Source organism: Protomyctophum bolini (genome assembly GCF_963924005.1).
Source record: "Protomyctophum bolini genome assembly, chromosome: 1".
Classification (NCBI taxonomy): Eukaryota; Metazoa; Chordata; class Actinopteri; order Myctophiformes; family Myctophidae; genus Protomyctophum; species Protomyctophum bolini.
The window spans coordinates 38,161,419-38,185,112 of record NC_137862.1 but is presented as its reverse complement, the minus strand read 5'-3'; the positions used below and the strand labels follow the sequence as shown (position 1 = coordinate 38,185,112).

Below are 23,694 nucleotides of genomic sequence, written 5' to 3'. Positions count from 1 at the left end.
AAAATGCTGTCTGAACCAATGATAATACGTGGGCAGTCTGAACCAACCAACCTGTCACTCTCAACCTTCTCAATTTCAGCTCTCAGTAATCTTTAGTCATGCCTTGTGTGGTGTGGCCCATTACTCCCATTTCTCGATTTTTGTTTCAATGTTGGTAACACCAGAACAGCCCAGAATTCAAACTAGACTTTAACCAATGACTGTTAAATGAATATAATCACGCATTAGTGTCTCTAATGCGAGTGTGCACTGACACAGATATTACTTTTAAATATAGATATGGCTTTCCAGAGATAGACCGCCGGACACTGTAACTCATGTGACAATGAGTCACAGCATGCATGGCATGAGCATGTCACACTGTAGTGCAGGGATACTCAAATAGATTTACCTGTGGGCCACATTACAAAAATGGCAAGGGGCCAGGGGCCAGTAGATAAAATTACGACATTAATGATACTTGATAACTTCTCTCTTTCAATTGCTTTATTTTCGCAAAATGTATCAAAGTACAATGTGCATGCACACAATATGTAAATAAATAAATGTGTTACATTTTCTTGCATAAACACAAAGAGCTGTTTCCATAACTGCACAAATTATTGCACATAACATGAGTAGCTGTTATAATAACATAACATAACATGAGTAGCTCTTTGCCTGCCTGCCTGCCTGCCTGTCTGTCTGTCTGTCCATGAGTAGTTATTTGTCTGTCTGTCTGTCAATGAGTAGCTGTCTTACTGTCTGCCTGTCTATGAGTAGGTGTCTGCCTGCCTGTCTATGAGTAGCTGTCTGTCTGCCTGCCTGTCCAATTGTCCATGAGTAGCTGTCTGTCTGCCTGTCTGAGTAGCTGTCTGCCTGCCTGCCTAATTGTCCATGAGTAGCTGTCTGTCTGCCTGTCTATGAGTAGCTGTCTGCCTGCCTGCCTAATTGTCCATGAGTAGCTGTCTGTCTGCCTGTCTATGAGTAGCTGTCTGCCTTCCTGCCTGTCCAATTGTCCATGAGTAGCTGTCTGTCTGTCTATGAGTAGCTGTCTGCCTGCCTGCCCAATTGTCTATGAGTAGCTGTCTGTCTGTCTATGAGTAGCTGTCTGCCTTCCTGCCTGTCCAATTGTCCATGAGTAGCTGTCTGTCTGTCTATGAGTAGCTGTCTGCCTTCCTGCCTGTCCAATTGTCCATGAGTAGCTGTCTGCCTGCCTGTCCAATTCTCCATGAGTAGCTGTCTGTCTGCCTGTCTATGAGTAGCTGTCTGACTGCCTGCCTGTCCAATTCTCCATGAGTAGCTGGCTGTCTGTCTGCCTGTCTATGAGTAGCTGTCTGCCTGCCTGCCAGCCAGCAAGTTGGTTAACAGAAAATAAATTGTTATGGCTGAGTAAAATAAAATACAATAAACACAATTTGCCTGAAAATAGATTACCCAGCTATGACCTTTTTCATGAAAAAAAATGAGTAGTGATATGGCTGACTGAGTAAAATAAAACAATCTACCTGAAAATAGATAGCTATAAGTGAAGAGCAATTTCCGCAATTACCATTTCCGCAATTTCCATTTCCGCAATTTCCGCAATTAGCATTTCCGCAATTTCCATTTCCGCATTTCCGCAATTTCCGCAATTTCCATTTCCACCATTTCCGCAATTTCCGCAATTACAATTTCCGCAATTACAATTTCCATTTCCCCCCCCCCCCCCAAACTTTTATTTTCGTTCGAGTAATAGTACAACTCTAATACTATTACTTATAATAATGTAATTAAAGATAACTTCATTCAGATTTATTTATTTTTATTTCATTTTCCAGATTTTTTTTCTTCTTTTTTTTAGATTTTCATTGGTGGGCCAGTCATAATGGTCCCGCGGGCCTGATGTGGCCCACGGGCCTGAGGTTGAGTATCACTGCTGTAGTGTGTTACTCTGCTCACATTCTCACAGAATACATTGAATTATGATGTTCTCACAGAATACATTGAAATATGATGGATAGAACAGTATTTTCATGTCAAGGACTGTAGACCCTCAAATTAATATGGGCTTCATGTGAACTGATTTTTTATGCTATATTAACTAATTTAGCTGGGGACCCTCTGGAACCCCCGGACCCCACGTTGAGAACCAGTCAAATCAAATTGGGAAGCCAGGTGTGAAGTGGTTAATGCAAATTTACTTTTTACGGTAATTTATTCTCAAAAGTGTTAATATTGTTAATATTAATATTTCAAAATGTTTTTCTAGGTGCCAGTTGATTCGAATATCACTGTACAGCCAAAATCCCTGTAAAAATCTAAGTAATCAATAAACATAATTTTAAATGATCATGCATTCTGAGCAAAAGATGACAGAAATACAACACTTGAGTTGCAGTTGAAATGTAGTTTATTTCAGTCGTTTGTGTGCTCCCCCACACATGATTTATTTCCATGTACTTCTTCAGCCTGTGCTACTGTAGCTAAATACCGAAGGATCAACATAACACAATAAAAAATAAATTATAATAAAAAAACGGTACATGATGCCACAAAAGTAAAAAAAATTAAGCAAGTATTAAGGTGTTGTTCAGCAGTAAACATCTCTGTACAAACACGCGCACGCTAGGGCATTAAGGACTAGTAAATCCACTAGTCGACCTTGTTGCTACTGACTAGTTGATAATAAAAAATAATAAAAAGTTATTTTTTTGTTGTAGGCCTCAAGATCAGGTAGATTATAGTTATAGTCATCAATGTACAGTTTTTAAATGTACAGTGTACGTTTTTTTTTTTACATAATAGGTAGTTAAAGAACTAGTCGACTAGGCAACTAGTCAACTAGTAAAAATGACTACAAGTGAATGCCCTAGCACGCACGCACACACACACACACACACACACACACAGTGTTTTTAAGTAACACTGACATTCGCATAGCACTTCTAGGCAGTGGAGGAAAGTAACACTGCATAGAAGTACATACTGTACTCAAGTACAATTTTGTGGTACTTTAACCTTATTTCAGTATGTCCATTTGTCAATATTTTAAATGCTGCTACTCCACTATATCTCAGACAAATAATGTAGCCTACTTTTTACTCCACTTTTTTACTCAATTATTGATTAATTGATTGAATACTTTGAGACAGAAATGAAAACAGCAATAGTAAAGTCATATACTTGGTCTAAAAGGATTTACATTTTTCCATTGAGGTCCTATGCATTTTAAAACTTTATAGTTACAAGTCACTTTGTAGATTTGGATTTTACTACACATTAAACAATTAAGCTCTATTTTATACTTAGGCTATTTAAGAATATCATATCTACAAGCTCACGTGTTGCAATGTGACACGTTGTAAACTTCTAGATATGCTATTATAAAAATACTTTGACAAACACTTTTTAATTTTGATACTTTGAGTACATTATTACATGTGTTTAAACAAATGTAACCAAACTGAGTAACAAACAATTAAATTATCAATGAGGATTTTGTTAACAAGACACACGGGAGATCTTGGAAACTCTCTAGGTGGACATCTAGTCTGACTAAAAGAGGTTTAAAGTACTGTAGTGCAAAACAGAATTATTCTCCAACTCACAATTAGGAAAATAACCAGGAATGTGTGCCAAAGTCTCAATCGTTCATATTCCCGACTATAAACAAAACTAATACTAAGAGTAACATAGTCATTTCCAGTATAGTGCAAACTGACACACCAAGGAATACATTCCAATTCCAAACACTGACCTCCAAATGATCTTTGATCCTTGAACAACTGCAATTCAAAATGAATAAATAAAAACAAATGAAAAAGATGTGTTACAGATCAACATCAATAACATCAATCAGCCGTACAGTATATAACTTTGGCCTTTTTAAGCGTTTAAGTTTGTTTAAAAACTTTAAAAAAAACTTACAAAGCATGGCAATACATAACTTATATTGGCACCCTCCCCAAAACCCCCCAAAAAGGATAATTTCTTTCTACACAGTAAAATTCTCAGTGTTAAATAAATTCTGAAGAGAGTATAAATGGAAAAACATTGACCTGGTTCCACTTGTACTCTCTTCGGAGTTACAGTCCACCTGGTTCCATTTGTACCCTTTTCAGAGTAAAAGAAACACCAAGGCTTTTACAATGCACCTCCAGTGTTCACTATAGTGGGTCATGAGCTGTGCAAGGAGTGATTGAGCTTAATAGAACTACAGAACAGAACTACAGCTGAAAACTACAAGTCCCAGTGAGGCTCTGCTGACTGGTTGGTGGGTGGGTGGTCCTCACGCGTAACTGTTGGATGTGACCAGTAGCTCGTACGCCGGGTCGTGAGTCCTTCTGCACAACACCACACACGCACATAGCATCCCCAGCATCTGCAAGACGCGCGCGCACTCTCACTCACACACACACACACACACACACACACACACACACGCACACACACACGCACCCCCCTTATTGGCAACTGAAACGCAGCATGTGCCTGTGAAGAGCATGTTGAAGCTGATTCACCAACGTTGATGGAAAATGTCACAATGATGTGAAATCATAAAATAGCTTGAATTGCATTTAATGATTTCTGGATACATAAACTTTCTGCTTCAAGTGTAGTGTAGGTATCCAGCACAGACACGGCACTGCTAAACACTGTCACCCTGCTTGATTTACACTTTGTTGTATGACGAGGTCGCGCAACAATACTCTAGCCGAGCTTGTAAATTGCTTTTTGGCTCAACAGCACACAAGAAAAACCAAAACATGGTTAATATGGACAACAGACTAGTGTCACAATATCATGTGAGGTTAGCTGTATATTCCACCTAGAGCCGCCTGTGACCATCTGTGTCGTTATGCCAATTCATTAATTTCCTCCCCACACATTTCTGTGTTGTCAGTGCTGTTGTAGCCTACTGGCTCACCTGCCAGTGAGGAGACCTCACCGGGAGGACGTAGCACCTCTGTCCTCCTCCTCCTGTTCAACATTCCCACTTTTGCCATCCTTTTCTTACTACAGATAGCTGTAGGAACATGTCAATACCTTCAAATTTGCAATACAACTTTGGAAAATAGATAAAAAATGCCCCTACAGTATATGCCCGGCACCCCAGTCCTGCAGATGGCAACGCTATGTGACCGAGTCCCGAGCTACATTACAGTGATGGTAAGGTAACAGATGGGGCTACAGCAGGTCAACAGTGTCACTGCACCTGGCCCGGTAGGCTATCAAGGTTATTACGGTATATGACAGGCTTTCAATACCATCAAACAATACATACACTCCTCGTCCTATTAACCCATTTAGACCAGAGGGACATTTTAAAGACTCCTTCAAAATCCTAACCTACGTTTTCAGAAAGTTTTCAATTTTTCATTCAAAAAATAAATACAAAATCCTGTATATATATATATAATATATACTTTACGTAGCAACATCTAAAATGACACAGATGCTTTCCCAGTTTTAAAGGTCTACCAATGAATAGGCTATCCCGGTCATAATGTGATAAAGGGATACAGAGATGCTGAGGTGATGTAATACACAGCATCATGAAAACATTGCCACATATACAACTATCTTGAGATGACGTGTTCGAACTACAGAAGCAGATGTGGTTTTATTCAACAGTCACTCTGTCACCAGCACCCACACATCATCTCTGCTCAGCCCACTGACGTGTTGGCATGTCATCGGCTGTCACTCATCTGGTCATCCAGTAAGGCACTGTATGCTGCTGAATCTATGGAAGAAGGGTGCTTCATTACCCATCTATTCAGTGTTCTATGGGTCACAAGTATTTAAACCCAGCAAGACTTGTGTAAGTTCATTGCATATTTAGACACACAGCACTGTAGTTAGATGAGGACATATACGGTACATGATGCATTGACTTTTTTTTTACAGCCTCAGACAGACACCCCTTTCTGTGTGTCTGTCTGTTTGTCTGGGGCAAAAACACAAAGGGCTCCATCTTGTGCCACCCTTATCCCTTATCCCTACATTTATTTGCCATTTTGTACTATTTTGAAAGACATTTTAAAATAGTTCAACTAGCCGATCTACATTGAGACGTTGTGAGCTTGTAGATTGGCTATTTTAACTATTTAAACATGTTTTTTTTAAATGGCAAATAAGTTTAGGGATAAGGGTTAAGTGGTGGCGCAAGATATAGCCCAAAGTATTTGTGACGTGAAGTATCCCTTTAACCCTTCAAACCCGTCATAAGTTCCCTTAAACTGAATGCACCTTCTGCAGCAAAATAAATACAGAACATACCAAGTGTTTCGTATGATGGGGTGCCTGCAGTCGCACTTGCCAGTTAGAACTCCTTGTGTGTCGCGACTCTCGCGAGGTTCCGAGTTCAAATCCGACTCCTGTCATGTCTGCAGTGTTTCTCCATCTTTCTATCCCTTTCCTGTCTCACTACACTGTACTGTCTAATATAGATGTTGAAAAGCCCTGAAAAAATATCTTTGAAAAAAATAGTGTTATGATCGTTTTTAATCATTGCATATAGGTTTTATGTGTATACCGTTAACTGTTACTCTACAAACACTATAGGAATGATTACTATCAGAATATAAAGCTTTAACCTGTACGTTTCAATGCAAAGATATAGCACCGTAACAACTTATAGTATTATCTATGTTATACTTTGTTGTGTGACAGTGTTTGGCGGCAAAAGTAGCAATGGTAACGCAATGACACGTTGTAACCTTATAGATCTGCTATTTTTGTGGATAATCCGTGGTTAATTTGAGGTTAATTCCCATTTATCTGTATCAAAATGAAATCTCTTTTTAAGATTTTAAATGCATTTTTGAATATTAATGTTATATTATCATTCAAATGATCAAATCGAATTGTTATAGCCAAGTATTTGGGGCCCACAGGCCCCCACATAGAACTGCTGGTCTATGTCATATTGTAAGCATACTGTACACAGATAGAAGCTCATGCATGTACATTGTGTTTACAGTACCTGTATGGATGCGAAGGTCAGAGCAGCCCAGATGACGTACATCATGATCTCCTTCAACTTCTTCACAACTAGAGCCTCACAGCCCTGATGGAAACACAAAGCCATTTACTGAGTTGACACTATATTATTTATTATTTTATTATTGTGGAAATAAAGATCATACATACATACTAGAGTTGGGCTGTTGTAAAAAATACAAATACATTAAAAGCAGTTTGATATAGGCTCTGCTCTGTGCATAATAATTGCTTTCTCCATAAGGTGGCATACCCATTTCCTGTTCCGTGTCAGTTTTCACTTTCAGTAGCTTAATTTGATTGGCTCAGCAGCAGATTCAACTGGAAAAATATTACACCCTCATAATGTGTTTCAAGTTCAAATCTGCTGCTGAGCCATTCAAACGAGGCTATGGAAAACTGACATGGAACAGAAAACGTCAATGCTACCATACCTTCTATTAAAGGAAACTACAGTTGTGCACAGAGCCCAGAGAGAGAGAGAGAGAGAGAGAGAGAGATAGAGAGGGGGAGGGGGGTGGGGGGGGGATTGCAACACTCAGTTTTCACCCGACTATGACAGTATTGTGCAATGTGGCCCTCTGGAGTGAGTGTGGAAATATAGCCCTCTCCATCTTCAAAGTTGCCCAACACTGATTTATAAGGTAGAATCAGGTCTAGATGGTTTAAATAAAAGTGGCATTCATAAAATCGCAAATGTGTGTACCTCCTGATAGAGGTCATTGGGTCGGGTCAGGGTGCCGGTACAGTTGCTGATGTCGGGCTGACAGCAGCTGAGCGGGACGCTGCCGTTCTTGGCCTGTTTAAACCAGCGGGTGTTCCTCCAGTCAGAGTAGTTGTGAATGCCACAGCAATGAAGCTGCAAGGACAACACATGGAAAACACACACACACACACACACACACACACACACACACACACACACACACACACACACTGTGTCAGGGTTTCCCAAATGGGTCGCACGTACACTTTTTCCCCCTTTCCTGCATATTTCAAAAGATATTCAAATTTAAAAAACAATATTTTTCTTTCTTTTCTTTTTTTTCAAAATAGTTTTACACATAAAACAAACACACACACACACACACACACACACGCACACGCTTCTCACCTGTCTCTGCACATAGTCGATAGCACGGCTGGGAGCATCAGTGTTGGTGCCGTTGTATTCATTATAAACCTTCTGAATGGAATGATTCACCTCATCCTCCACCTTAAATACACAAGAACATGATGCTATCAACATCTATGTACAATCCATAATAACACATTTTTCTTTTTATAATTTTTTATAATTTATAATTGGGAAAATATGTATCTGCGTGCGCCGTGCGTGCATGTGTGCATGTCTGCGTGTGTGTGCATATGTATAGTATGTGTGTTGTGTGTTACCTTTGCTCTGTATATGTATCCCAACACCACCACCACACACTCTGTTACAAAAACCAGCAGAAGGATGGCTGCAAACTGAAATGAAAACATATGCACCTTATCACCTTGTTTATACTTTGTTGTATGCCGGTGTCACGTGAAATAAATAGCTGATCAATGAGTCGCGGATGCGACACCGAATGTAGCCTACCTGATTGAGAGGCAGAAAAGTGAAATCTATAGTGAAAGCTATTTCATATTTTTATCTGCCAGATGAATATCTACAATATACAAGAAGTATAACAGCTTGAACTTGAAGCGCTAAGGAAACGGTCAACTATCTCTGCTCCTCAGGTCTGCCATTGTCTGTCACTGTCAGGTTTAGTGCAGCCAGCTTGTCCATCTGTTGTTTATCACATATTGCTGTGGAATCGAGTCAAACTTGTATTTGGAATGCCACATTCCAAGTGCTTTTCAGGGTGTTATTTTGGGGGGGTCAAGGCCTTAAAGGTTGAGAACCACTGATGAAAGCAACACAGCTGCAGCTAATCAATTACTGAATGGGGAAAGTAAAATTAAACTTGAGACTTGGAACAGATTTTGGATCTAGTATATGAACCTTAAATTAATGCAAGAACATTGACTTGAATGGAACAAGGATTCCTTTCTTTGTTTTTATTTTTCTTCCTCTGTTTTTAACTGTTGTTTTGTTACTTGGATTGGCTGTTATATTATATTCTGTATTACTTTGAAAACTATTATTGATTTGATCAGCACCTGCTGTGTTGGTTTATTAACCTGTCCGCCTCTGGTTCCCCATAACACTCAGCATCAGACATCAGTCATAACATGCAGCTAATTTCATAGGTGACAACAGCGTCATACTAACAGTCGCTAGTCCACAGGAGCTTTCGCGTATGGTGGCACAGCATCCGATCACCCCGATGATGAAGAGCAGTGTCCCCGCCACAATGATGACCACCGCAGGGACCAGCGTGTACACGTCCTCAAAGAAATGCTCATAGTCATCGTATGTGATGAACACATATGCCCCGATGTAGCACAGAATACCTGCTGCTGCCTGCACAGAGAGAGAGAGAGAGAGAGAGAGAGAGAGAGAGAGAGAGAGAGAGAGAGAGAGAGAGAGATGATAATACAGTATATACTGTATTTTTCCCAGTACATCCGTACTTAGATATGAAAGTGCATTAGTTTCTCGGAGCTCTACAGACAAACAAGCTGGTTGAGCTCCCAACGTTTTTCAGCTTGAGAACCAAAAGAGAAATGTGGTGTCTCCCCGGGACTTAAAAGAAAGCCTTATGAATGAATCACTTAAGCCCTATTGCAAAAATCGTAAATTGTTTGAAAAAGTTTTGGATTTTCCCCCTCAAGAGAAAATAAATAAATACATTGTTTATGTATTATTCTTTTTGTTTATGTCAGACCCATTTTGGCCCTATAGGCTACTGTATGTTTTTCAAACAGTGCTCCATGCAATGATACATTCCCTGCCAAAAATAGCAGATTTACAAGCTGTGGGCTAAAAGTCCACAGCCTGTAAGATATTATGTAGACAGAAACAAGGGGTCCAAGTAGGCCTACAGGGACAACTCAACCGGTCCAGTTTACTAAGTCTAGAGGGTTTAGACGATAACCTGATTTTGATGTTATATTAACTGGTTTTGGTGAGGACCCCCCAGTGGTCCCCAGACCTCACGTTGAGAACCAGTGATGTTCTGCCTGTTCATTGTGGCATTGATGCCAGGCTGTATAGTCCTATCCGCTTATTCACTTGAAAATAGCAGATCTACAAGCTCAACACATCGCAATAAAGCTCACAACACATCAAGATGTGAGGCGTTCATTCAAAAAGATCTGAGAATTTTTTATGTATTATTATTATTATTATTATTATTATTTAATATTATTACATTTTAACAACACAAATCTTGTATGGAGGGCCCTGGAACAAAATATTCAGATGGTGGTGCATATTCAAAATATACAGTACATACATTTATTAGAGGTCCTTGACATTAAAAGAAAAGTTTGAGAACCAATATTCTAATCAAATGCATATAAAACTGGGAGTCCTTGAAATAAAATAAAGATGCCAGCTATGAATTGGCATAACGTCATCCAACCCAACGGTGCATGATGTTGTCTATGCTGCAGCAGCAGCCATCATTAACCCACCTATCAACCCAGGCCAGCTGCTGCTACAGTTTACAACAAATTAAAGATAGCAGACCTATCCTATAATGTTCAAGTTCACAATCACAACGCAATTTTTTTAAATCATTTAGAACATTGTAAATACAAATCTGGCTCGTATATGGGGTTCGCGGCTCGCTGGTAAGTTCTTTCCAAATGGGGGTCAATGTGCAAATCCTTTTGGTGTCCTTCGTCCTTACAGTCCTTTTAATGTTCGAGATTCGACTTCTTTACACTTTACAATGTTCATCATCTGTCTTTCTGCTAGATCAAACATCACTGCTTAAACTGCAAATAGCCTACAAAACTAAAACAAATTGTTTGTGTTAAAGTTGGGTCGTCTGCTGATCGCCAGCAGCCTTTGGCGACTGGCGCAGTTGTCTAGCATCCATGCATGTTATCAAATGAATGCAATGAATCCATTTACATTGGGGGATAAAAAGCCTTACCCAAAATATAAGATTAAGAAACACCAGCACGGTTTTAGATGACGTAATCCCACACTGCCCCATGGTTGCGTCAGGGCTGGGAATGGACAAAACAAAACAAAAAAAACAAGATATAAAAATGTACCGATGCACCTGCAGCCTCTGTTCTTAGAATAATAATACCGTATTCATAATAAAATGGCTCCGCCGTGTCCCCGCCCTCTCCTGAGCGGATTCTGCAAGCGTTGAACCAACCAGAGCTCTGCAAATGTATGTACCCGATGAGCTCATCTCTCAAAACAAACTGGGTGACGCGTGACGGTGATGATGATGATGATGATGATGATGATGATGGTGGTGGTGATGGTGATGAAGGTGCATGATGGTGATGGTGATGAAGGTGATGATGATGATGATGGTGATGGTGATGGTGATGGTGATGAAGGTGATGGTGATGATGATGATGATGATGATGGTGATGGTGATGGTGATGAAGGTGATGGTGATGGTGATGATGATGATGATGGTGATGGTGATGGTGATGGTGATGAAGGTGATAATGATGAAGGTTATGATGATGGTGATGATGATGGTGATATTCTGCAACATTGGACTCATGCATTTGCTCCACACTAAAACATTGCAATATGGGCTATTAATGTTAGAGTGGTTCTCAATCTTTTCAGGCCGCGATTCCCCAAAATAATCGAGGATCCCAAAAATAATCCTATTTGAAAATAATCATCTTTGCGTGGGACAGACATTGTCCCACATTGTGACTGGCAGGCAGCCTTCTGTTGTAAAGATCTCTCATTGTCTCTTCCTGCAAGATGTATTTTTATGCTATTTTCGCCGAAGATATTTAGTAGGCCTATAGAGCAAAAACAGGAAGGGGCCTATAGTGAGTACAAGACTAGGGTTTTTATAATTAAACTATACCCCCTGTTATTTTGCTTAATTTCCTGATGGTTTCAAAGGGGAAACAATGTAAGCTGCAGTTATTATGCTATGTGTGGTTTATGCCACAGGGTGACAGTGTTTCACTATTAACATCATACAGCTGGATGGAGACATGCAGCAGCACTATTAGTGTACAGTACATTTTGAATCAAACATTGATTCATTTGATTGTCAATTATTTGGTGATGAGCCTAAATACAACCAGTTTTGATTGATTGATTGATTGATTGATTGAATAGTTTATTTGACAGAATGTATAAACAGCAACGGAGTACAGTCAAACACTCAGTCCAAAAGGAATAGCACCAAAAAAAGTCCTTGCGTTCTTGTTTCCATTTAGGCCCTATGCAATCAATTTATAGACATGACATGAACAATAACAACAAAAATCAATATCCTCACAGGTAAAAACAACAAAAAAAATCAAAAAGGAAAAAATAAAACACTGTAAATACAGTGAGGGGGGAAAAGGAAGGGGGGGGGGGGTGATCATTTCCTCTCCCTTGGGCCTGCTGAAAGGTGGATTTTCAGGCCTGTTTTAAAAGATGCAAGTGATCTGCATTTTTTTAAGGAGTGGGTCAGGGCATTCCACGCTTGGGTGGCAGTGCTGTAGAATTTACCCATGTTTGTTTTTAAAGTGGGCGGTATCAGATCGTTGTTCTCGCTCCCTATTTTTATTTAGAACACTTTCCTGGGGTCTTTGTGTGTAATATGTGGTTTTAGATATTTTAGCAGTGAGCCCAGTGTCTCTGATGTCATGGACACTGGACTACATGTTGTTTCAGTAAGACAGCCCTCCCCCTATCCACAAGGAGGAGCAGTGCACCAAAGCATTATGGGAATTGTAGACTAGGAAGTAAGTGAGCTCAGTGTCCATGACATCAGAGACACTGGGCTCACTGCTAAAATCTAAAATATCTAAAACCACATATTACACACATAAAGACCCCCAGGAAAGTGTTCTAAATCTTATAAACGTCATTAACATTTATTTTGGAAAAAGGTGAAGTGTCCCTTTAACTCTGTCTTCTACCTGGAGCCAGTATACCATAATCCCTTGATACAAATGTCCAGAGACATGCATGTAAGATAACAAATTCCCCATGCGAGAAAATGTGAGGTCACATCTTTCTTTAACCGAAGCAAACCAATTATTTTGGCCCCTTAAAGATGGAAGATGGATTACCCCTCCCTCCAATGAGTGCCTGTGAGGCCTTGAATCAATAGCCCGGCTCTATAGCCTGAAGTTTCAACTTGATAAAGTTGAAATTGAAAATGTGTACCTTTTATGTTTCGTATTACAGGCAAACAGACATGGCATTGCAACTAGAAGCAATAGATTTATTGTGGATAAGATCACGTTTTGGTCCCTATGTCATTCTTTTTCAGAGCATATATAACTGAGGTCCACATGGTCACAACATGTGAAAATTATGTCATGAATCATGAGTCATGTCACCCAAGGCAAACAAAGAGACAGGCAGACAGACAGGCAGACAGACAGACAGACAGACAGACAGGCAGGCAGGCAGGCAGGCAGACAGACAGACAGACAGACAGACAGACAGACAGACAGACAGACAGACAGACAGACAGACAGACAGACAGACAGACAGACAGACAGACAGACAGACAGACAGACAGACAGACAGACAGACAGACAGACAGACAGACAGACAGACAGACAGACAGACAGACAGACAGACAGACAGACAGACAGACAGACAGACAGACAGACAGACAGACAGACAGACAGACAGACAGAGTATGGATCTAGTCCAAGTAATTACAAACTATAGCAGATGGCTAATCATGGTCTAGCCAACATCAAAATAACATCAGTGTTAAAATGCTCCAGTGACCTCTTCAAACGGAGTGAATTTGTGAGCTGCATTTGTATTTCCTGCTATTTAATTGTTTATATGAAGTAAATGAACTAAATAGAGAGAACTGCTTTTCCTCTCCCTATAGAGCCCATAAACAGACTTGACTTAAACGAAAACACTCGCAAAATACGGAGAATTAAGTCGACGACGGACAGGCAAATGAAGGTTGTTCCGGAGATCCATTTATTTTCAGAGTTCAGAAAACAGCATCACGGCCATGGGGCCGGAGCCCCACGGATCCTTCAGCCTCACGGCGTCCGGACACTAACACCATAGACATTTCAGTAGGGTCTTTATACAGAGACATCAAAGGGAAATGCAAAGGTGGTCTCAGGTTTCCCAATTGTCAACATGTTTGTGTCCATATAAGGTAATGGTCAAGTCACAGAGATAGGAAGCACAGTAGGTGTCCTAACATGTATAGCAAACAACCCCCAACCATTTGTTTATGGTCATCAAGTTAGTGGCCACTGGTTACACTGAGATTCCTAGCCTGCTATGACCCTCTGTCATGACATGTTTGCCCAGCTGAGAGACAAAGTAATGGGCAATACGCAGCTTCACCCTATGCCTGACTAGCTACGTAATATGCTGAGCTGAGGGGGTGGTGCTAACGAAACACAGGTATCCTCAGTCACACTGATTACATTCGCCCCCCCAAAATTGAATCGGCACAAGAAAGTCACGATACCACAATGCTACAGTATGAGGCAGCTGGCAGAATGGGTTGTCAGCGCATAGTAGAACCTGCTCATGTATAAAGAAAGAAAATCCCTGATCAGTAGGGGAGGAGTAGGTATTCCTTCCCTCCCCATATTTCTGTCTGTTGTAATCTCTAAACTGGACCCTCGTCTGGTTCTGACAGACTGGTAGTGTGTGCAGGTTGGGTGGTGTGTGATAATCCGGCGGGCCCGGGAGAACAATAACGCGACATACAGTATTACGCTAAAGGTTCACCAAGTTTATTACACAAACAGGAACATATATAGTGCTGGATCATAATGACGTGACAACAAGATATGAATACAACAAGATATAGAAACGTGACATGATAATGATTAATGCAGCAAGGCTGACCTTACTAGCGCTGAGATGTCTCTCGTAGCCTATAAAGTATGCTACAGTACAGGCAGTACACAATACATATCAAGTACACTGTATCTCAAGTTCAAGTACACAGACTTAGATGTACTGTACATGGACAATTTATAACTGTCAGAAGCCGTTAAGGGCTGATTCGACCCACATTTTGAGGGGTAGGTCAACGGGCCTACAAAGGGCACCTTGTGCGTCGCGTGGAACCCCCGGCTGCCTTAATAGTGTGTGAGATTAATAGATTTTGGGGCATAGCCTAAATGGCTCCAGCCCTGAATCGCTAGCCACGCATTAAAAACAATGTTCTAGCGATTCAGGTCTGGTGACTATACGGCGGTGTCAGTTTGCATCGGAAATCTGATGCAGCGGCTGATTGGCCATCAGCTCCATCACTCGATGATGTCAAACAACAAACATGGCTGCCCCCACTGTGGTAACTTGCGACCATCCCAATCTGGCTATTAAACTGTACAAAAAAACCCGAACTTTCAAAAGGGCACATTGCTGTCCAGAGGGCAAAAGGGCAGGCGCTCTAGCACCACCTCATGTCTATCTGTGCTTGACCCTGGGCCACGCTGTAACCACTTAGATGGCAGCATCCATATCCTGATTCCTGGGGAAACCTTTGCAGAAAATAGCAGATCTACAAGCTTGTAGTGAAGCAACACCTTATTAGCTTGTCCTGAAAAGCATTATGTCCAAACAGTTTCGGATATAATGAGGTACCCAACAGAAATATGTAAAAGAGAAAAACTTGACAACCACTCATAAAGATGCTGTGAGCACACAATATGTTTTTGACAAAGAACAATTAGGTGAACAGCTGCATACCCAACACCACAGCCTCACACTATTGGCCACAGGAAAGGATCAAGAATTATTTATTTTAATACAAACCTGGTCATATTTTTGCTGATTGGCTTGTCCTAAATGCAACCAGGTGCAGCAAGGAATTTACACTTTGACATTAAAATTGTACGACTACGCCACCTTGAGGTATCAAGGAATAGAAGGGATAGGTGAATACTCTAAATTGGGTTCCCCACAAACAAATTCACACAATGAGACATGAGACATGAACTTCCCCCAAATACAGTTATTAGTGGAACACAGACTGTTAAAAACTACAAATACTGGCATAAATACTGAATTTATTAACTAATTAAAATCACACATTGCAGTCACAGCTCGTAGGAACCAGTTTGCTATACTGCCAATCTACCACAACATAATAAAACAGAGGTAAACATCAAAGACTACAATATAAAAACAGAGTCAGCTGCCAGTGGGCAACAACCACTTTTAGGGGAAAGCTAAGCTACAGAATAGGCTACACCACTACAGTATAACCACCTAAGAGCACAGCACACACAGCACACAGCATACAAAAGGATGAAGGGGCGTGGAAAAAGAGGCTTCCACAAACAAATAATTCATGCATGTAGGCTATTGGAGAGTGCAACTACCGTATTCAAGCTACATAATCATTTTTGATCAGCAGGATATGATCATTTGGTCATTATTGTGGACAATTAGTGTTTGCTAATTTGCATAGACGATCATTCGCCTAAAAACAATGAGCAATTCTAATCTGTGCCCAGTTGGAGCTGTACACATTGTGCAAAAGCAATTAACCCATTAAGACTTTCATGTCAAGGACCCCCAACTAATTATATGCATTTGGCCGCGGACCCATCTTAAAATACTTTGTTCCAGGGACCCCTAGAAGCAAATATTTTAGTAAAAATGTTCGCTTGGAAAATAAATAAAAATAAATAAATAATAATAATATTTGACTGTGTATTAAAGTCTGCATGGTTAATGTGTCTATGTCTAATGTGTTTATTCCAAGAGTGTACAATTGGAACCAAATATTGGTCATCAGGTCCATTTGATCCTGTACACTTTCAGAGTTAAATTAACCATTCACTAGTATAAGAGACCACACCTATAACCAGGGGCGGCCTTAAGGATCGTCATAATTTCAGTGTGTATTATCGGACTTCAAAGCATGAACAGCATACACAGCCAAGTAGAAACATACACAAAAGCAGCAACAATTACAACCAAACAATACAGCTCGAGTACCTGCAGTGACTATTAGCTGCTGCCAACTAGGTAAATGGACGTACAGGATGAGGCTGAATCATTGACAAGGCTGATTGGAAGGCTGCGATGCAATGCCATATTACTTCTACTACTACTACTACTACTACTATAAGTCCTATCTATAGTACAATACAATCTATAGAAACAGAAGAAAGAAGAGTAATAATTGGGTTGAATCTAGAGTTGCAACAACCTCCATCCACTTCCTATCTTTTTTGGTTTGTGATCTGCTTGTCTTAAATGACGTTAAACTCACCAACATATTGCAGCTGCAGTCCAAGCTTGAATTATCTTCTTTCAATCTGCCGAGCTTGTTTTTCATAAAAATCCCCCGTAGACATGTTATGAGCTACTTTCTGTCCAACTCCAAAATATTCACATTCCGAGCCGCCATTTTGTATTTTTTCAATGTGCCATAAAACAAGACGTGAGGGGGAGCGCTTGTTTAATAGAATCTTACCTGCGCAGGTAAGACACCCAAAGAAGAGGCCGACGCCCTAGGGAGGGAGGGACGCTATTAAACAAGCGCTCCCCCTCACGTCTTGTTTTATGGCACGTTGAAAAAATACTGTTGCGGAAATATAAAGAACGTTTTACCTACTCACCAATACAAAGGCAGCTTGTATTATTAGAAAGCTTACTTTCCTTAGTGGACGCACTCTGAGCCCCCCACCACACGTATAAAATGCCCTTTTTGTTGTTAAAATGTCTTGCATAAAGTATTCAATCAATCAAGTATCTGTGATGTGTGTGTGTGTGTGTGTGTGTGTGTGTGTGTGTGTGTGTGTGTGTGTGTGTGTGTGTGTGTGTGTGTGTGTGTGTGCACATAAGAATTGAGTGCACAGAATATCAATATGAAGCAACTGAAAAACATGTTATTTCAATGGTAGTGGATGGAGAGAGAGGATTTGTATCCAACCACGAAATGGCAACCAATGGGTGCGAAGAGGGGCACAACCACGGGTGGGACTTGACAAAGAGTGAATTACTAATTACTATATGAAAATATGCTTTAAAGTATTTTTCATTTGACTCGTACAAAAACATGATTTTCAAAATAAAAAAGCATCTTTATAATACAGCAGATCGAGGTCACCGACTTTGCAAACCAATGTTTTATTTAATATATAAATATATTTGTTATAAACAATGCAATTTCAACACACATCATAAAGTAACAGGAAAACAATTTCGCCCACATGATTTACCAACGGTATTGCAACCTGTGCATCTTCTATGGTCTATAATGGCGTTGCAATAGCAGATCTACAAGATGTACAAGCTCACACTTTAGTTAGGGAAAGTTAGCCAACTTTGTGACCAATCTGCTAAATAAATGCTTACGAAAAACACTCATTGGCTAAAAACGCCAACAGCCATAGCAACTGTTCCAAATGTAATGACTCATCAGATTTGTGGTGACGGTTATGGCAGTTTTTAGCCCACAAATTGTTTTTCGTGCAAAACAAACGCTTGCAATGGATTCAGAATCATGAAAAATCCCTAATTTGACCCACCACAGAATTAAGATTTGAAAATGTTGCCTGCATATAGATTGTTTTAATGGTACCCTAACTTTCAGCATGCAGCTGTCACAAAGTTTCCCATGGGAGTTGGGTTGGAACAAATTTAGAGGTGAGACACCTTTATGAGAACATTTCTGAAGAAAGTTATTGGTAAGAAAGTTTATTTTGCAGATTGGTCACAAATTTGGCTAACTTATCCTATACTACTTTGCATGGCGACATGTGGTGAGCTTGTAGATCTGCTATTTTCTGACAAAAACCTGCGACAGTGTTGTAGGCAGCTGAGCTTACCATACAATCATGTTAAAGCATTTAACAGAGACATTAAAAGACATAATCGATTCGGATGGCGACCTCAGCGTGTTCACACGCGTGGGCGTGGGCAGTGCAGTTTGATGATGTCACATTCTGCTGCTTTGAATGTAGTTCTGTAATATCTTCATCAACAGCCCTGTCTCCTACAGAACACACAATGCAGAGACACAAACACACACAAACAAACAGTTAATCAAACTAATAGATATAATCAATTAAAAAAAACCGTTTTAATAAAAGATAATCAAAATGCCACAGACGAAAAACAGTCTAAGTCCACACTATTGATCCATAATGTATAAATGATAGATAAGGGTTCAGGACAACGAGGCCTTTTCGTGGAGGGGTCAGAAAGAAATTTGGACTTAGACTGTTTTTCGTCTGTGGTACTCTTAATTATTGTGGCCAAAACATTTATATTTTCCTTTTTTCTTAAATGTGGTTACATTAAAATATAGCAGATGCACAAGCTGTCAAGGTAGACCTAGAAGCAATGTATGACAACAAGGATTACAGGTTGTATAATAATAATAGCCTATAGAATATAAACAAAAAAGTATGCAAGACATGTAGGCTACTTCTTTTTCTAGACACTATATGATTTATTTACTCATTTGGGAGCATAATTATATAATGCCAAAACAGCATCAGCATGTGAGTCTGAATCATGCCAATGTCAATCATGTAATGTTGCAATACTTTTCATTACAAAGCATGAATTAAATGAAAAATATAATTGAGTAAAAATGAATATAAAGTTACAATAAATTTGCAATATGCCTGCAGGATTGACTCTATAGTCTCATATGACGTAAACACTGAGGATTTATCTTCAAAACCTGCACTCTCAAAGAGCACTTGGTTGGCTGCAATTGAAACTGGCCCCAGTAAAAGCTCCCTTAGGCTATAGGCCTACTGTATATATATTTTTTTTGAGGGGCGCTAGCCCCTCCTATATATATATATATATTCAGCTATTAGTGTAGATTTTCGTCTTACACAAACATTAAATTCCCATTGACAATGAATGGAGAATTTATGTGCATTATGTGTCTGAGCATTAGTGTCATTAGTGTCTATTTTCGTCCTACACAAAGATTACATTCCTATTGACAATGAATGGACAATTTTATGTCATAGTGTCTGCGCAAATAGACATGTTACGTCATGATGATGTATGATGATAAGAGCCCCTCACATGTATGATAAGAGCACTTCACACGGGTGTGATTTTTGATTTCTAACCATTTATATGAAGTTTTTGCATATACTGTATATTTGTCATGTTCTGCAGGTTCCCATCTATAGTAGGCTACCCTCTGGTGCCCCCGTCTGGTGGTACACAGAGGAGACAAAAGTGGAATGAAATATTCACATTACTACAGGTAGTTCTTCTGACTAGGAATTGGTTAAAATATATCCAGCCATGCTGAAATGAGCATGACAGCACACCTAGCCATTAATAGAAGATTTGAGAACGATTAATCACATTAGAAATATCATCAGTGGTGGCAGTGGCTCAGGGGTAGAGTGGCTGGATGGTAACCCCAAGGTTGCCAGTTCGAACCCGGGCTCCCCCAGAGTTAGTGTCAAAGTGTCCTTGAGCAAGACACTGAACCCCTAATTGCTCCCGATGTGCTGGTTGGTGCCTTGCATGGTTTCCGCTGCCATTGTGTATGAATGTGTGTGAATGGGTGAATGTAATGCACAATCTATGTAAAGCGCCTTGGAGAAAGGTGCTATATTGCACCATTTACCAGTTGTGCTGATTATAGTGATTAGACAGAGTTTTGTCAGAGCAGCAGCATTATTGGTTTAGTAATGGAACAAAAAGGGCAGGTATACGCCCCTGTCTTTTATCAGTTATTAGTGGTACATGGAGAGACACATATTTTCTGATGTGGTAGGCCTATAAAAAGGTTGCGAACCAATGCTCTATAGCAGACCTTGTATTGAACTGAAGGCCTACTTTCCTATGTGCTTTTTTCAGCAAACTGTTATAAAGCATTCAATCAACAATCAATCAATCAATCAATCAATCAATCAATCAATCAAACAAACAAACAAACAAACAGTGTGTTCATGGTTGTTTTCTTCCCCCTCACCTGACTCTTGGAGAGGCTGTCTGGCTGCGCTTTCAACCCGACCCGCAAAACCTCCTGAAAAAGATTCCCAAGAAGATAATTCTCCCTCGAGACATCATCATCATCTTCTTCGTTGCCATCTTCATCATCAGAGGAAGGCAGCAAGGGGCTGTCCATCACGCTCTTCTTGCCCATAAAATGTCCTTTAAAATAAAAAATAAAAAAGTTAATTGACCGTTAATCGTGCGCGATGGACAGGCTTAGAAATATGTGCTGCACAATCCTGCATTTATATAATAATTAATAATTGATTATAGGCTAATTAACGCTACAGTTAAGTTTATATTCAGGCTAATGGGCAATGGTCCTCAAACATTTTTATGTCAACTGTCAAGGATCCTCCAGTCCAAACTGATGGATAGGCTATTATATGTCCGCACAGAACCCTTTAAAATGCCAATTAATTAACACTAGCATGACTGAAGTAAAATGAGACACAAGTAGCATGTGCTTAAATTCATATTTAGAAAATGTTTCTGAGATTATAGAATGGTGATGATGATGATGGTCATGGAAGGGGAACATTCTGAAAGCTTCATGGGCAAAGATAATAAACATCAAAATAAAATGTAAAAAACTGTCCAAATGACCTCTCATGCAGACATGCTAGTGTATATAGAGTGGACAGGGGTCGAGGGGTGCTGTAATACCGAACTTTGATTTAGCTTATGAGGGTGGATTCTGGCAATCTTTTTCAATGGGAATCGAGCGGTTAATTGTTAATTCACGGATTTCTGCCAAAAACCTCGCCCAAACAAAGGCATATAGTTCGGTGTGACCTGCATGCACACCAAATATTAAGAGAATATTTTCAAGGTTATTCGAAAATGTTTATTATTATTATTATTATTATTATTATAGTAGTAGTAATAGTAGTAGTAGTAGTAGTATATACTTATAGTATTATTATTTTTCTCAAGCTTTTAAATAAAAATGTCTATTTTTGAGTAGCCATATAAAATAGGGTTAATTTGGTTGTTCCTCGGTCATTTTGCTGGGGAGCCCCTGGGGCACTCCATCAAGGACTGATGGTGGTTCCCGGACCCCACTCCGATCACCATGGTGTAAAATGAACGAACGACAGTTCAAAACATATTGCGCGTAACGTGCGTAAAATGAATTTCTTCTGAAGAAAGGATATCAAATATTTATTAGCGGAAATAATATATGAAACAAACAAGACGGGAGAATAGAATAAGACATACAAATGCATGATGACATGTTGTTATGATTAATCTATAGCCCAAAATATATCGCGCGTAATATGCGTAATAACGCATTTCGAGAGGATATACATACCTGTTGCCCAAAGATTGCCTCGCGGATTCACTTTAATTTTCGCAACTTTATTCCTAAGATCTGTCAGGTCGAAGGTGACCGCGCTGGTTAAAGAAATGAAAGAGAACAACACCAGGTAGGTCAGTACTAAGCCAGAAGGACACACTATCGTCAAGCCTCTCATTGTGGGAAATAATCTGCTCATCCGAATATTTCTCCAAGTGTCAAAACGTCCCTTCTTATTGTCCGTGGTGGAGTAACGGAGGCGGTTCGTGCTTTTTATATGCATGATGACCTGGGTGGACTCGGTTTTGTGTGCGTAGGCTACGAGAAGTGTGATGAGTATGTGTGCGTGTGTGCGTGCGTGGAGCCCGTTCATTCAGTTTAACATTTTGAAGTGGCCACCCAGCGTTCATTTAAATGTGAGTCACACAAACTGATAAGGGTCCAGTATTATAGAATGAGACCTATAAGTGCAGGCGACAAAGAAGCCCCAACTATAGCAACGGAGGGTGAGAGAAATTTCTCCCCTTGCGTCATCCGTCAGCCTGGGTACGAAGTTCTACGAACCCCAATCCAATGCAGCGCAAGGAGCGCAAGCAGCGGTCCTCGACGCAGGCAGAGCAAAAGTTCCCCTGGCCTGGCCTTTGGCAGCAGAGAGCAAAGGCTTTATCTCCTCTACTCGACGGTCTCGACCCCCTCTTTCTGAAAGAGGATGACACTTCTGACGGGAATGGGAATGGGAATCATTTTCCACTTTCCACTCGGCACAAATAACTAACTCGAACCCCTGAGCTAAGCTCAAAATCCCTATAACCGGTCCGTGACCATAACGAATACATGAAGAGTGGGCAGTGGGCACCTAAATATTATATAAAATATATAATTTGTTGGAGATATATAAAATGAAAAAACAAATGCATGCATGGTCAGCAGACATCATGCAGCATCAAAATGCACAGTTAAACTTCTTATTACCATTAACTGGCTATAGCCACATGGTTTTGTAGATAGATAGATATTAGATATTTAGATAGATATTTACAACAACAAATATAGTCTTTTAAAATATCAAACGAAGTTCAAATCAAGTATGCCTACAGGCCAGCCTAATACTTTTTCCTATTAATGTTGGGGGGTGACCACAATTTTATATACAGTATAGGTGCCCGCATGCATGCACTATTCCGGATATATACCATTTAGCAGAGAATATAATCAACTGTTCTTGGCTAATATGACCGTAGGAACTTAGGAACTGTGAGAAATTCTCACCCGGAAATGGCCACACCATTTTTTAAATGACCGCTAACTTCAAACATGGCTCTATCTTCTAAACTGTTTGTGCGACAGATTTCCTGAGGTGCTCAAAAAATTCAAAATACTCATGTTTGAATAT

General features: G+C 40.0%; 2 protein-coding genes across 2 annotated transcripts; both read right to left on the bottom strand.

Annotated features, from left to right (window-relative positions):
* Positions 1 to 4,249: 4,249 nt before the first annotated feature.
* Positions 4,250 to 11,130, bottom strand: LOC308320765 (tetraspanin-3-like; the record flags this gene model as incomplete). Its single annotated transcript, XM_080771426.1, has 7 exons — positions 11,004 to 11,130; positions 9,230 to 9,421; positions 8,362 to 8,436; positions 8,081 to 8,182; positions 7,673 to 7,825; positions 6,950 to 7,033; positions 4,250 to 4,342 (listed from the first exon to the last, which is right to left on the bottom strand). The coding sequence occupies exons 1-7, from the start codon at positions 11,064 to 11,066 to the stop codon at positions 4,250 to 4,252; spliced, it is 762 nt and encodes a 253-aa protein (XP_080627552.1). The 5' UTR covers positions 11,067 to 11,130.
* A 7,087-nt stretch (positions 11,131 to 18,217) lies between these two features.
* nmbb (neuromedin Bb) lies at positions 18,218 to 22,525 on the bottom strand. The gene is made up of 3 exons (XM_080759994.1): positions 22,317 to 22,525; positions 20,979 to 21,160; positions 18,218 to 19,016 (listed from the first exon to the last, which is right to left on the bottom strand). Exons 1-3 carry the CDS (start codon positions 22,498 to 22,500, stop codon positions 18,960 to 18,962), a joined length of 423 nt encoding a protein of 140 aa, XP_080616120.1. The 5' UTR covers positions 22,501 to 22,525; the 3' UTR covers positions 18,218 to 18,959.
* Positions 22,526 to 23,694: the final 1,169 nt, after the last annotated feature.

Coding starts and splice junctions, on each gene's coding strand:
- nmbb (XM_080759994.1), bottom strand. CDS start 22,500: ATGAGCAGATTATTTCCCACAATGAGAGGCTTGACGATAGTGTGTCCT. Junction 21,161..22,316: donor AGGCAATCTTTGGGCAACAG/GTATGTATATCC, acceptor TTTATTTTAAAG/GACATTTTATGGGCAAGAAG. Junction 19,017..20,978: donor ACAGCCTCTCCAAGAGTCAG/GTGAGGGGGAAG, acceptor TGTGTTCTGTAG/GAGACAGGGCTGTTGATGAA.